Source organism: Lepidochelys kempii, chromosome 26, assembly GCF_965140285.1.
Source record: "Lepidochelys kempii isolate rLepKem1 chromosome 26, rLepKem1.hap1, whole genome shotgun sequence".
Lineage (NCBI taxonomy): Eukaryota > Metazoa > Chordata > Testudines > Cheloniidae > Lepidochelys > Lepidochelys kempii.
Genome location: NC_136405.1, coordinates 12,602,747 through 12,615,795, shown reverse-complemented (window position 1 = coordinate 12,615,795; position 13,049 = coordinate 12,602,747). Strand labels below are relative to the sequence as shown.

At 46.8% G+C, this 13,049-nt stretch overlaps 1 protein-coding gene across 1 annotated transcript in view; it reads right to left on the bottom strand.

Moving 5' to 3' along the window:
- LOC140903633 (tetraspanin-15) overlaps positions 1-13,049 on the bottom strand; it is a 296,009-nt gene that overhangs the window by 97,925 nt on the left and 185,035 nt on the right. Inside the window, exon 5 of the mRNA XM_073325200.2 lies at positions 2,287-2,382. Coding sequence (XP_073181301.1) covers positions 2,287-2,382 — 96 coding nt within the window. The remainder of the gene's footprint in view (positions 1-2,286; positions 2,383-13,049) is intronic.

Genomic DNA, 13,049 nt, shown 5'->3' with positions numbered 1-13,049 from the left:
CAAATCCTCTATTTATCCATAAAGCAAGTAGAGCGCTCGTACAGACAGGACAGGTTCAGACAGATGCTTCCTTCAGCTCCAGTGGCAGACCATTCTGGCTTGCAGTCCTACTCCCCATGCCACCCACATGTGGCTTAGCTGCTCACTGTGCTGCGAGCGTATGCCTGTGCTTTGAGATTCATGACAACTATTCACAATGTACAGAAGGAAGTCAACATTAAACAGGGACGAAGCGTGACTGAACAGTTGACTGGCGAGAATGGACTGAAACATTTAACCATTAACTTCCCGTGCAAAAGGCTTACGTGAATGAGTAATTAGTGGGCAGAGGGGACCAGCACTATGTGAACTAATTAGAGTTAAAAAAAAAACCAGATAACATCACTCAGTTACTCAGCAGAGATATCTTACAGATAGTGCAAAAGAGACTAGTTTATCTAACCGACTTATTGAGGCACATAATTGAAGATCTGCTGCTCAGGACTTTGTGAATATCCATTCTCTGTGTTATGCCTTTACCAGAGCAAACAAGACTATAAAAAGAGAACAGTGTTCCTTTTTGTGATAGGGACCAGTGACTCTCACGTTGCCTGGCAGTTATCCTTCCTTAGATCCCCTACAGCAACACCACATTTCCCAGGAGCCTATGTGACCAGAGCCTGTAGTCAGGAAGTGAGGCAGAATGGCATGATTTTGAAGCTTCCACATTCTCTGTTGTGCATCTCAATCTGGTCCTTAGCAATTTTTAAAAGACCTACCAGGAGATATTAGTTCTTGCTATTTTTAAAGAAACACAGGGTCCAGCAACACTGTCAAATAGCTATGAAAAAGTACCAGCTCAGACACAAAGTCTGTATCACCCCCACTTTCCCCTTCTCGTAAGGATGGTAATAGAACTATTAATAATCTGTCCACTTATCAAAAAACCCCTTGCTGTGGGTAACTGGTGAGAGAAATCTCATAAGGCTGATACACATATACATCAAGGCTGTAGGTTATTAGCTCCCTGCACACAGGAATTACTTGGTATTTCTGTACAAGTCCATGTATACGACACCCAGCTACTCTAGTGAGGAGTGCCACACAGATACCTGTAATAAAATACGCACATCTCCGGCCAGCAGATACAAATCAATCAATTCACTAGTCATTGCACAACTGGTGTCTCAGCTGGAGCTCATGCACACAAGGAGGTAATTCACACTCCATGCCTTGTTCCTTTCTTGACCTCTGTGCTGAGAATCCCAGCAAAGGTGATAATGATGGCAGGTTTTGTGATATAATACCTATCCAGTAGGAACTACAATGCCATCAATGCATTTCATACAAACAACCTTATGGGTATCATAACATAAGAATGGCTATACTGGGTCAGATCAAAGGTCCATCTAGTGCAGTCTTCCGACAATGACCAATACCAGATGCCCCAGAGGGAATGAACAGAACAGGTAATCATCAAGTGATCCATCCCCTATCACCCATTCCCAAATTCTGGCAAATGGTATGAAATGGTGTGATAAATAAAGTGGTGGGGTACCTCCCTTTGATGGACACCCAGCCAGCCGGTTGGCTGTAAAAAAATCTCTCTTGGTAGCTTTTCTCTGCTTGCTTTACTTGTAAAGGGTTAACAAGCCCACAGGTAAAAGAAAAGGAGTGGGCATCTGACCAAAAGAGCCAATGGGAAGGCTAGAACTTTTAAAAATGGGAAAGAAACTTTTTCTTTGTTGTTCTCAGGAGAAGGAGGTGGATCAGCAATGCTATAAGCAGGAACGCTGTGTTAGGTTTGAACCAGGTATGAATATTCATCAGATCATACCTAGAATTACTTATTTGAAACCCCCCCAAAGTACGTACGTAAATTAGGAATGTTTAGCTAGACGCAATCAGGTTCATTTCTTTATTTTGGCTTGTGGATCTCCTCTGTGCTAATCCCTGATGCTTTTGTTTGCTTGTAGCTTTTAAGCTGAACCCCCAAGAAAGCTATTTTGGGTGCTTTATTTTTGTAATTGTTTCTTTTAAGATCTAGCAAAAACCCTAAGTTCCAGATGTATTTTTTTCCATTTTGTTTTTAATAAATTTTACCTTTTTTAAGAACAGGATTGGATTTCTGGTGTCCTAGAGGTTTGTGCATGTTGTTTATTTGGTTGGTATTTAATGAAGCACAGGTGGCTCTTCTGGAAGCATTGACTGAATTAGTGTGTCAAGTCAATCTTTACAATAACATGCCAACACTTTAAAAAATAAAAAAAGTAAAATAAAAAAAAGTAAAACCACAGCAAAACTAACCTTTTCTTGTACAAAATCCAAAATGTTCTTGAAATCCAGGTCATCATAATAGTGCCGAATCCCCTCTTGGATGTTGGAATGGAAAACTGCATTCATCTGGGGAAACAAAAAGAAGCACAATACCAAAGTGAAGAAGATGCTTGGAAAAATACCAAGAACTGAAGACAAATACAAGGCTACAGAGATGCCAGCACCATCTTTCCAGATCACTGTCCAAGGTTTAGGCCTCAGTGTTGCTGTGTCTTGTGATTTTGAATCTCACAATAGTTGGTGGTTTTTTAAAGCTCCAGCTACTGGAGTCAGGTGATTACATGAGAATCTCAATTTTTATTTAAAAAAACAAAACAAAAAACACACATTCCCAGTCTTTGTAATTGCGAAGAAAAGCTCGAAAATGTGATCCCTAAAACCTGAAACAGCAGAAGGCAAATAAGAATCCATTTATTTATTTTTTAAAGTCTCATGATTTCCGGGGCCTGACTCTTGATTTAATGAGCCTTCAGGGTTAGCACTCTTGTATGTAACCTCTGCTTTTATTTGCTGCATACTGCATCTTTAAATTCTAAGGCCATGTCTGCACTACAAAAGTATGTCAGCCTAAGAGTCAACACAGATACTAACTTGCCTGTGTGCGCACGCTTGCTTCCTTGTGTTGGCGATGCACGCCCTTACCAGGAGTGCTTGCATCGATTGTACTGTCCTGGTGGGGCATTGTGGGACAGCTCCTGAAAGCCAACAACAGCTGACACAAGCAAAGCAGTGTCCATGCTGACACTGCGTTGACCTAATGACAACCACCATGACTCTACCCTGCTCGGGGAGATGGTGTTACTAAATCGGCGTAGAGAGGCACTTACATCAGCAGGAGCGAAATTTAAGTGAAGACACTTCCACAGCTAGGTCAATGCAAGGCAGCTTACGTCAACCTAACCTAAAGGCTTTGCTGTCTACAGACACAGTCATTTTGTGTTCAGGTCATTCCAACTGTCTTTCTGGATCACAGAGAGAGTATTCTTGCTCCCTTAATCTCGACTTCCCAAATAATCCAAACTTGACAGGGCAGTCACACACTTTGGTATTCTGACTAAAATATGGCCAGGCCCTGCCTACTTAACCTAGAAGACAGGCCACAAAAATGTGCATTCCTTTAACTGCTCAGTTTTTCCTAAATCTTGTCTACCAATTCTGTATTCTGAGATAGTTGCTGAGGGGAGCGGACTCTGGGAAGTCTTCAAAAGGAGCCAGCCCTGAGCAGGGCAGCTACAAGTCAAACCCCAGAGCAGGTCACCACCTAAGAATGGATAAAATGACTCTGTTAAAGGAACCTTTTCGCTTACCCAGGCTGAGGTAAAAGCTGGGCCCGGGGACAGATTGGTGGGATTTTGAGTTTTACTTTAGAGTTGTTATCTGAATTAACCCAGACCAAGAAGGGTGTAGTGACTGGCTGAGCAAAGGTGCACAGGGGCTGCGTAACAGGGACTGGTAGAGGGGAAATAAAGAGCTGGGCAGTCCTCAGCCACGAGGGGACAGACTGGTGATGGCCAACTTGTTTACAGAAGTTTGTTCCACTCGTGCAGTACAATACCTATTGCTTTCAATGGACGCTGCTCCTGTGTAATGGATTGGGTTGCTAATTTTGGTTGGACGTATTCCTGGAGGTTTCTGTACATGACATCATCTTTAATTAAAAATTAATCTTTAATTCTGGGATACTCCAGGACAATCCTGGAGGGCTGGCAACTCTAGTAAGGGACAGCAGAATCTGACCCTTATGGTCAAAGACCTATCATCATGTACTATTTTCCCCCCTGAAGGTCATGAAACACAGGACTCTGCTACGCAGACCGGGACACACAAACAACAAGTTGACACAGATCTCTAATGCAGAGCTGATACAAAAGGCACCAGCTGGTTCTAAACAAATACAAATCCTTTATTTTCAATACAACCTCAAGACCTTCAGTAAATAAAAGCATCTTTATCCACCTGCCTGCCATTATCAGTGAGACGCGCATAGACAGCTGTCAGGGAAGCCCACAGCATCTTAGATTGTGTCTGAAGAAAAATCCCTCCACAAAATGGGATTAATACATAGGTATTTCAGCCCTTTGAAGACAGGGCTAGGAAGGAAGGAGGAGGATCCAGGGAACTACAGGTCAGTCAGCCTCACCTCAGTCCCTGGAAAAATCATGGAGCAGGTCCTCAAGGAATCAATTCTGAAGCACTTAGAGGAGAGGAAAGTGATCCGGAACAGTCAGCATGGATTTACCAAGGGAAAGTCATGCCTGACTAATCTAATTGCCTTCTATGACGAGATAACTGGCTCTGTGGATGAGGGGAAAGCAGTGGACGTGTTGTTCCTTGACTTTAGCAAAGCTTTTGACACTGTCTCCCACAGTACTCTTGCCAGCAAGTCAAAGAAGTATGGGCTGGATGAATGGACTATAACGTGGATAGAAAGCTGGCTAGATTGTCGGGCTCAACGGGTAGTGATTAATGGCTCCCTGTCTAGTTGGCAGCCGGCATTAAGTGGAGTGCCCCAAGGGTCGGTCCTCGGGCTGGTTTTGTTCAATACCTTCATAAATGATCTGGAGGATGGTGTGGATTGCACCCTCAGCAAGTTTGCAGACGACACTAAACTGGGAGGAGAGGTAGATACGCTGGAGGGTAGAGATAGGGTCCAGAGGGACCTAGACAAATTGGAGGATTGGGCCAAAAGAAATCTGATGAGGTTCAACAAGGACAAGTGCAGAGTCCTGCACTTAGGGCGGAAGAATCCCATGCACCGCCACAGACTAGGGACCGAGTGGCTAGGCAGAAGTTCTGCAGAAAAGGACCTAGGGGTTACAGTGTATGAGAAGCTTTATAGGAGTCAATAGTGTGCCCTTGTTGCCAAGAAGGCCAACGGTATTTTGGGATGTATAAGTAGGGGCAATGCCAGCAGATCGAGGGACGTGATCGTTCCCCTCTATTTGACATTGGTGAGTGCTGGAGTACTGTGGCCAGTTTTGGGCCCCACGCTACAAGAAGGATGTGGAAAAATTGGAAAACATTCAGCGGAGGGCAACAAAAATGATTAGTTGGCTGGAGCACATGACTTATGAGGAGAGGCTGAGGGAACTGGGATTGTTTAGTCTGCGGAAGAGAAGAATGAGGGGGGGATTTGATAGCTGCTTTCAACTACCTGAAAGGGGGTTCCAAAGAGGATGGATATAGGCTGTTCTCAATGGTAGCCGGTGACAGAATGAGGAGTAATGGTCTCAAGTTGCAGTGGGGGAGGTTTAGGTTGGATATTAGGAAAAACTTTTTCACTAGGAGGGTGGTGAAACACTGGAATGCGTTACCTAGGGAGGTGGTAGAATCTCCTTCCTTAGAAGTTTTTAAGGTCAGACTTGACAAAGCCCTGGCTGGGATGATTTAGTTAGGATTGGTCCTGCTTTGAGCAGGGGGTTGGACTAGAGGACCTCCTGAGGTACCTTCCAACCCTGATATTCTGTGATTCTAAGACAAGGGTTCCAGCCCCCATTTCTGGCAGCGAGAGATACTGATCTAGTACCAGTGTCTGACTGCAGCACATGGAAAGCTGGGGCGGGGGAGGAGGGGGGGGAGGTGGAAGGAGTGGATGGGGGGGGGCTAAGGGAAAGAGGTGGGGCCTCGAGAAGGAGTGGGGCAGGGGAGGTTCTGGCACTCCTGCTGGAGTGTCTGGTTTTTAAATATTACCAAGGTGGCAATCCTATGTGCAGCTAAAATAAATCTGAGACCACAAACAGACATGCAAAAAGGCTTTCCTCACCAGTTCCTTCCCTCAGTGGTGTCTAGCCATGAGCTAGTCCGATCTCTTCAGAGCTCAGCCTTTGGCATGCTTGAGAGAAATTACTTAACTCAACACAGCTGGCCTGTCTCTGCCACCCTCACAATCACTGTATTAAGGGCACGCAGCTGTGGTCTCTTCTTAGCCCTGGTCTACACTAGGACTTTAGGTCGAATTTAGCAGCGTTAAATCGATTTAAACCTGCACCCGTCCACACAGTGAAGCCCTTTATTTAGACTTAAAGGGCTCTTAAAATCGATTTCCTTACTCCACCCCTGACAAGTGGAATAGCGCTTAAATCGACGTTCCCAGCTCGAATTTGGGGTACTGTGGACACAATTCGATGGTATTGGCCTCCGGGAGCTATCCCAGAGTGCTCCATTCTGACCGCTCTGGACAGCACTCTCAACTCAGATGCACTGGCCAGGTAGACAGGAAAAGAACCGCGAACTTTTGAATCTCATTTCCTGTTTGGCCAGCGTGGCAAGCTGCAGGTGACCATGCAGAGCTCATCAGCACAGGTGACCATGATGGAGTCCCAGAATCGCAAAAGAGCTCCAGCATGGACCGAACGGGAGGTACGGGATCTGATCGCTGTTTGGGGAGAGGAATCCGTGCTATCAGAACTCCGTTCCAGTTTTCGAAATGCCAAAACCTTTGTGAAAATCTCCCAGGGCATGAAGGACAGAGGCCATAACAGGGACCCGAAGCAGTGCCGCGTGAAACTGAAGGAGCTGAGGCAAGCCTACCAGAAAACCAGAGAGGCGAACAGCCGCTCTGGGTCAGAGCCCCAAACATGCCGCTTCTATGATGAGCTGCATGCCATTTTAGGGGGTTCAGCCACCACTACCCCAGCCGTGTTGTTTGACTCCTTCAATGGAGATGGAGGCAATACGGAAGCAGGTTTTGGGGACGAAGAAGATGAGGAGGAGGAGGAGGTTGTAGATAGCTCACAGCAAGCAAGCGGAGAAACCGGTTTTCCCGACAGCCAGGAACTGTTTCTCACCCTAGACCTGGAGCCAGTACCCCCCTTACCCACCCAAGGCTGCCTCCTGGACCCAGCAGGCGGAGAAGGGACCTCTGGTGAGTGTACCTTTTAAAATGCTATACATGGTTTAAAAGCAAGCATGTGAAAGGATTACTTTGCCCTGGCATTTGCGGTTCTCCTAGATGTAGTCCTAAAGCCTTTGCAAAAGGTTTCTGGGGAGGGCAGCCTTATTTCGTCCTTCATGGTAGGACACTTTTATCACTCCAGGCCAGTAACACATACTCGGGAATCACTGTAGAACAAAGCATTGCAGTGTATGTTTGCTGGCATTCAACCAAAATCCGTTCTCTCTCTCTCTGTGTTATCCTCAGGAGAGTGAGATATAATTCATGGTCACCTGGTTGAAATAGGGTGCTTTTCTTCAGGGACACATTCCTGCTGTGCTGTTTGCCTGTGGCTGAACAGAAATGTTCCCCGCTGTTAGCCACGGGGAGGGGGGAAGGTTGAGGGGGTAGTCACGCGGTGGGAGGAGGCAAAATGCGACCTTGTAACGAAAGCACATGTGCTATGTATGTAATGTTAACAGCAAGGTTTACCCTGAAAGAGTGTAGCGACTGTTTTATAAAATGTGTCTTTTTAAATACCGCTGTCCCTTTTTTTTTCTCCACCAGCTGGATGTGTTTCAATGATCACAGGATCTTCTCCTTCCCAGAGGCTAGTGAAGCTTAGAAAGAAAAAAAAACGCACTCGAGATGAAATGTTCTCCGAGCTAATGCTGTCCTCCCACACTGACAGAGCACAGACGAATGCGTGGAGGCAAATAATGTCAGAGTGCAGGAAAGCACAAAATGACCGGGAGGAGAGGTGGAGGGCTGAAGAGAGTAAGTGGCGGGCTGAAGACAGGCCTGAAGCTCAAATGTGGCGGCAGCGTGATGAGAGGAGGCAGGATTCAATGCTGAGGCTGCTGCAGGACCAAACCAGAATGCTCCAGTGTATGGTTGAGCTGCAGCAAAGGCAGCTGGAGCACAGACTGCCACTGCTGCCCCTCTGTAACCAACCGCCCTCCTCCCCAAGTTCCATAGCCTCCACACCCAGACGCCCAAGAACGCGGTGGTGGGGCCTCCGGCCAACCAGCAACTCCACAACAGAGGATTGCCCAAAAAAAAAGAAGGCTGTCATTCAATAAATTTTAAAGTTGTAAACTTTTAAAGTGCTGTGCTTAAAGTGCTGTGTGGCATTTTCCTTCCCTCCTCCACCACCCCTCCTGGGATACCTTGGTAGTCATCCCCCTATTTGTGTGATGAATGAATAACGAATGCATGACTGTGAAGCAGCAATGACTTTATTGCCTCTGCAAGCGGTGATTAAAGGGAGGAGGGGAGGGTGGTTAGCTTACAGGGAAGTAGAGTGAACCAAGGGGCGGGGGGTTTCATCAAGGAGAAACAAACAGAACTTTCACACTGTAGCCTGGCCAGTCATGAAACTGGTTTTCAAAGCTTCTCTGATGCGTACCGCGCCCTCCTGAGCTCTTCTAACCGCCCTGGTGTCTGGCTGCGCGTAACCAGCAGCCAGGCGATTTGCCTCAATCTCCCACCCCGCCATAAACGTCTCCCCCTTACTCTCACAGATATTGTGGAGCACACAGCAAGCAGTAGTAACAGTGGGAATATTGGTTTCGCTGAGGTCTAAGCGAGTCAGTAAACTGCGCCAGCGCGCCTTTAAACGTCCAAATGCACATTCTACCACCATTCTGCACTTGCTCAGCCTGTAGTTGAACAGCTCCTGACTACTGTCCAGGCTGCCTGTGTACGGCTTCATGAGCTATGGCATTAAGGGGTAGGCTGGGTCCCCAAGGATACATATAGGCATTTCAACATCCCCAACAGTTATTTTCTGGTCTCGGAAGAAAGTCCCTTCCTGCAGCTTTTGAAACAGACCAGAGTTCCTGAAGATGCGAGCGTCATGCACCTTTCCCGGCCATCCCACGTTGATGTTGGTGAAACGGCCCTTGTGATCCACCAGAGCTTGCAGCACTATCGAAAAGTACCCCTTGCGGTTTATGTACTCGCCGGCTTGGTGCTCTGGTGCCAAGATAGGGATATGGGTTCCGTCTATAGCCCCACCACAGTTAGGGAATCCCATTGCAGCAAAGCCATCCACTATGACCTGCACATTTCCCAGGGTCACTACCCTTGATATCAGCAGATCTTTGATTGCGTGAGCTACTTGCATCACAGCAGCCCCCACAGTAGATTTGCCCACTCCAAATTGATTCCCAACTGACCGGTAGCTGTCTGGCGTTGCAAGCTTCCACAGGGCTATCGCCACTCGCTTCTCAACTGTGAGGGCTGCTCTCATCCTGGTATTCATGCGCTTCAGGGCAGGGGAAAGCAAGTCACAAAGTTCCATGAAAGTGCCCTTACGCATGCGAAAGTTTCGCAGCCACTGGGAATCGTCCCAGACCTGCAACACTATGCGGTCCCACCAGTCTGTGCTTGTTTCCCGAGCCCAGAATCGGCGTTCCACAGCATGAACCTGCCCCATTAGCACCATGATGCATGCATTGGCAGGGCCCATGCTTTCAGAGAAATCTGTGTCCATGTCCTGATCACTCACGGGACCGCGCTGACGTCGCCTCCTTGCCCGGTATCGCGTTGCCATGTTCTGGTGCTGCATATACTGCTGGATAATGCGTGTGGTGGTTGATGTGCTCCTAATTGCCAAAATGAGCTCAGCGGCCTCCATGCTTGCCTTGGTATGGCGTCCACACAGAAAGAAGGCGCGGAACGATTGTCTGCTGTTGCTCTGACGGAGGAGGGGCGACTGACGACACGGCTTACAGGGTTGGCTTCAGGGAGCTAAAATCAACAAAGGGTGTGCCTGTACATCAAGGAGTATTTCAGGCAGGACTGCACGGAGGGTTCCAATAAGAAATGGTGCACCAAAGTTATCGTTGTTATTGGAACAAGGAGGTTAGCCTGGCCTCTGATTGATACATGGCTAGATTAACCTTGCTGCGCCTTCTCTGTGACTGACTGCAGTGTGATCTAGACAGGGGAGGAGGAAAATGAGTCCAAAACAAATCTGGTCTATTTCTTGTTCTGACCCACTCCATCGATCCTTTACATCTTTGGCTGGCAGCAGACAAAAAAGGCGCGAAATGATTGTCTGCCCTTGCTTTCACGGGGGGAGGGAGGGTGGGAACGGGGTCCTGACGATATGTACCCAGAACCACCCGCGACAATGTTTTAGCCCCATCAGGCATTGGGATATCAACCCAGAATTCCAATGGGCAGCGGAGACTGCGGGAACTGTGGGATAGCTACCCACAGTGCAACGCTCCAGAAGTCGACGCTTGCCTCGGTACTGTGGAAGCGCTCCGCCGAGTTAATGCACTTAATGCACTTAGAGCATTTTCTGTGGGGACACACACACTCGAATATATAAAACCGATTTAAAAAAAACTGACTTCTATAAATTCGACCTAATTTCGTAGTGTAGACATACCCTAATAAGTGACTGTATTAACCCTTTCGCTGCCAACTCCTACATAGGGCCTCCACATTTTATCACACTGAATAGCAGCCTCTTCCTGATGCCAAAACACGTTTAAGGAAAGGTCCTTTGCACCCAACTGAAACTCAGATGAAATTTAAAGCAATGACACTGCTGATTTTATTCTTTTGCAATAAGGAACATCGGGAGAGAACGACTTTCTGGTTTGGATATTCAATTTTCAACCCCATGTGGTCAAATTGCTTAGTGGAGTATCCTGATTACATGGAGTGTGGTGGGAGGGGAAAATTGTTCCCAGCTGAGGATGACAAGCATGGAATCAAGCCTGCTTATCTATTCACTAGTAAAGAGGAGGCAGAATTCTGGTTCCCTGTGTAAAATCCCACGCTCCATCCAGGGAGCTTTACAAGACAGGGAGAAGAGCAGAAATGGCCTTGAAAAATGTGGATTGTTAAGGCTGAAGAGAACAAACAGCTTGCTCAACTTCTGCAGCAGCAGGAGGGTTGTGTGTGTGTCTTTAAGATCCTCCTCACACACTTAAAAAGCCAGTTATGTTGTGGTATACCCTCAAGTATCATGTCACACTGTCCTCCCCCACATCCTTAGAGTCGCTGTGTCCTTAGAGCAGTGGTTCTCAACCCACAGTCCACTTGCAGCCCAATCAGCACACAGCTGCGGCCCATGTGACATGCTCAGGACCATACAGGTAGTTTTGGATGCAGCCCACAATGGTAAATAGGTTGAGAACCACTGCCTTAGAGGCTCTCCCTCCTTTCATTGTCAAACTGCAGATGCCAGACTGAAGTGTGAGTCTTGAACCTGGCACAACTGTATGCGTGGAGTTGGCCCAAGCTAAATAAAGAACATTTCAATGGAGTGAGGGAACTACAAATGGGAAAGAAGCCCCCTGCAAGCATTAACACTGCTTACCAACCTTTATCCAGTTACTTTTTGGTAATTATGCATGTAGCTACATTAAGGGAGAGACAGAGGTAGCCAGTCAAGGACACATCCTGCAATTCCTAGAGCACAAATCAAGAATACTTTGACATGTTGGATACTTCAAAGCAGTTCACAGATGCTTGGAAAGCTTATTAGCTTGGTCAGAGCAAAGCCTCTAATTCTAAACAGCAGGCCCTATTCCCAGAGTATGTTTGTGGTTTGACTTCCGACAAGATAGCGCCAGCCACAAACACTCAGAAATATTAATGAAGGGGCGGGAGGTTTGGGGGGGGGGGTTGTTTTGCATAATTAATTCTGACATGAAAATCAAACATTGGGCAAGCTGGGAATAGGGAAGAACACCACTAGAGGAATTTGAAAAAGAAGAGGTTAGAGGAGACACAAATAGGCTCCCCACAGGAGAAGATGCAGCCTGCTGAGATGGAAAAATTAGCAGGATATTCTGAAAGTGCTTTTAAGAAATCGCTCATGCAGAAATTTATTAAAGTGTTAATTCTGATTTTTCCACATCTAAAGATAGACTGCTGGGCATTTTTTATGACGATCATTAGCTTGAAGACAAACAAAATAAAGCCGCAGGTTTGCCATAGCTGGCAGCTCTGCCACAGTTCAATAATTTTTGAGGTTTTTCAATTAAAAAAATATTTTTAGCTTAAAATTTCATTTCATGGAATCATAGAATCATAGAATATCAGGGCTGGAAGGGACCTCAGGAGGTCATCTAGTCCAACCCCCTGCTCGAAGCAGGACCAATTCCCAGTTAAATCATCCCAGCCAGGGCTTTGTCAAGCCTGACCTTAAAAACCTCTAAGGAAGGAGATTCTACCACCTCCCTATGTAATGCATTCCAGTGTTTCACCACCCTCCTAGTGAAAAAGTTTTTCCTAATATCCAACCTAAACTTCCCCCACTGCAACTTGAGACCATTACTCCTTGCCCTGTCCTCTTCTACCACTGAGAATAGTCTAGAACCATCCTCTCTGGAACCACCTCTCAGGTACTTAAAAGCAGCTATCAAATCCCCCCTCATTCTTCTCTTCCGCAAACTAAACAATCCCAGCTCCCTCAGCCTCTCCTCATAAGTCATGTGTTCCAGACCCCTAATCATTTTTGTTGCCCTTCGCTGGACTCTCTCCAATTTATCCACATCCTTCTCGTAGTGTGGGGCCCAAAACTGGACACAGTACTCCAGATGAGGCCTCACCAATGTCCAATAGAGGGGGACGATCACGTCCCTTGATCTGCTCGCTATGCCCCTACTTATACATCCCAAAATGCCATTGGCCTTCTTGGCAACAAGGGCACACTGCTGACTCATATCCAGCTTCTCGTCCACTGTCACCCCTAGGTCCTTTTCCGCAGAACTGCTGCCTAGCTATTCGGTCCCTAGTCTGTAGCGGTGCATTGGGTTCTTCCGTCCTAAGTGCAGGACCCTGCACTTATCCTTACTGAACCTCATCAGATTTCTTTTGGCCCAATCCTCCA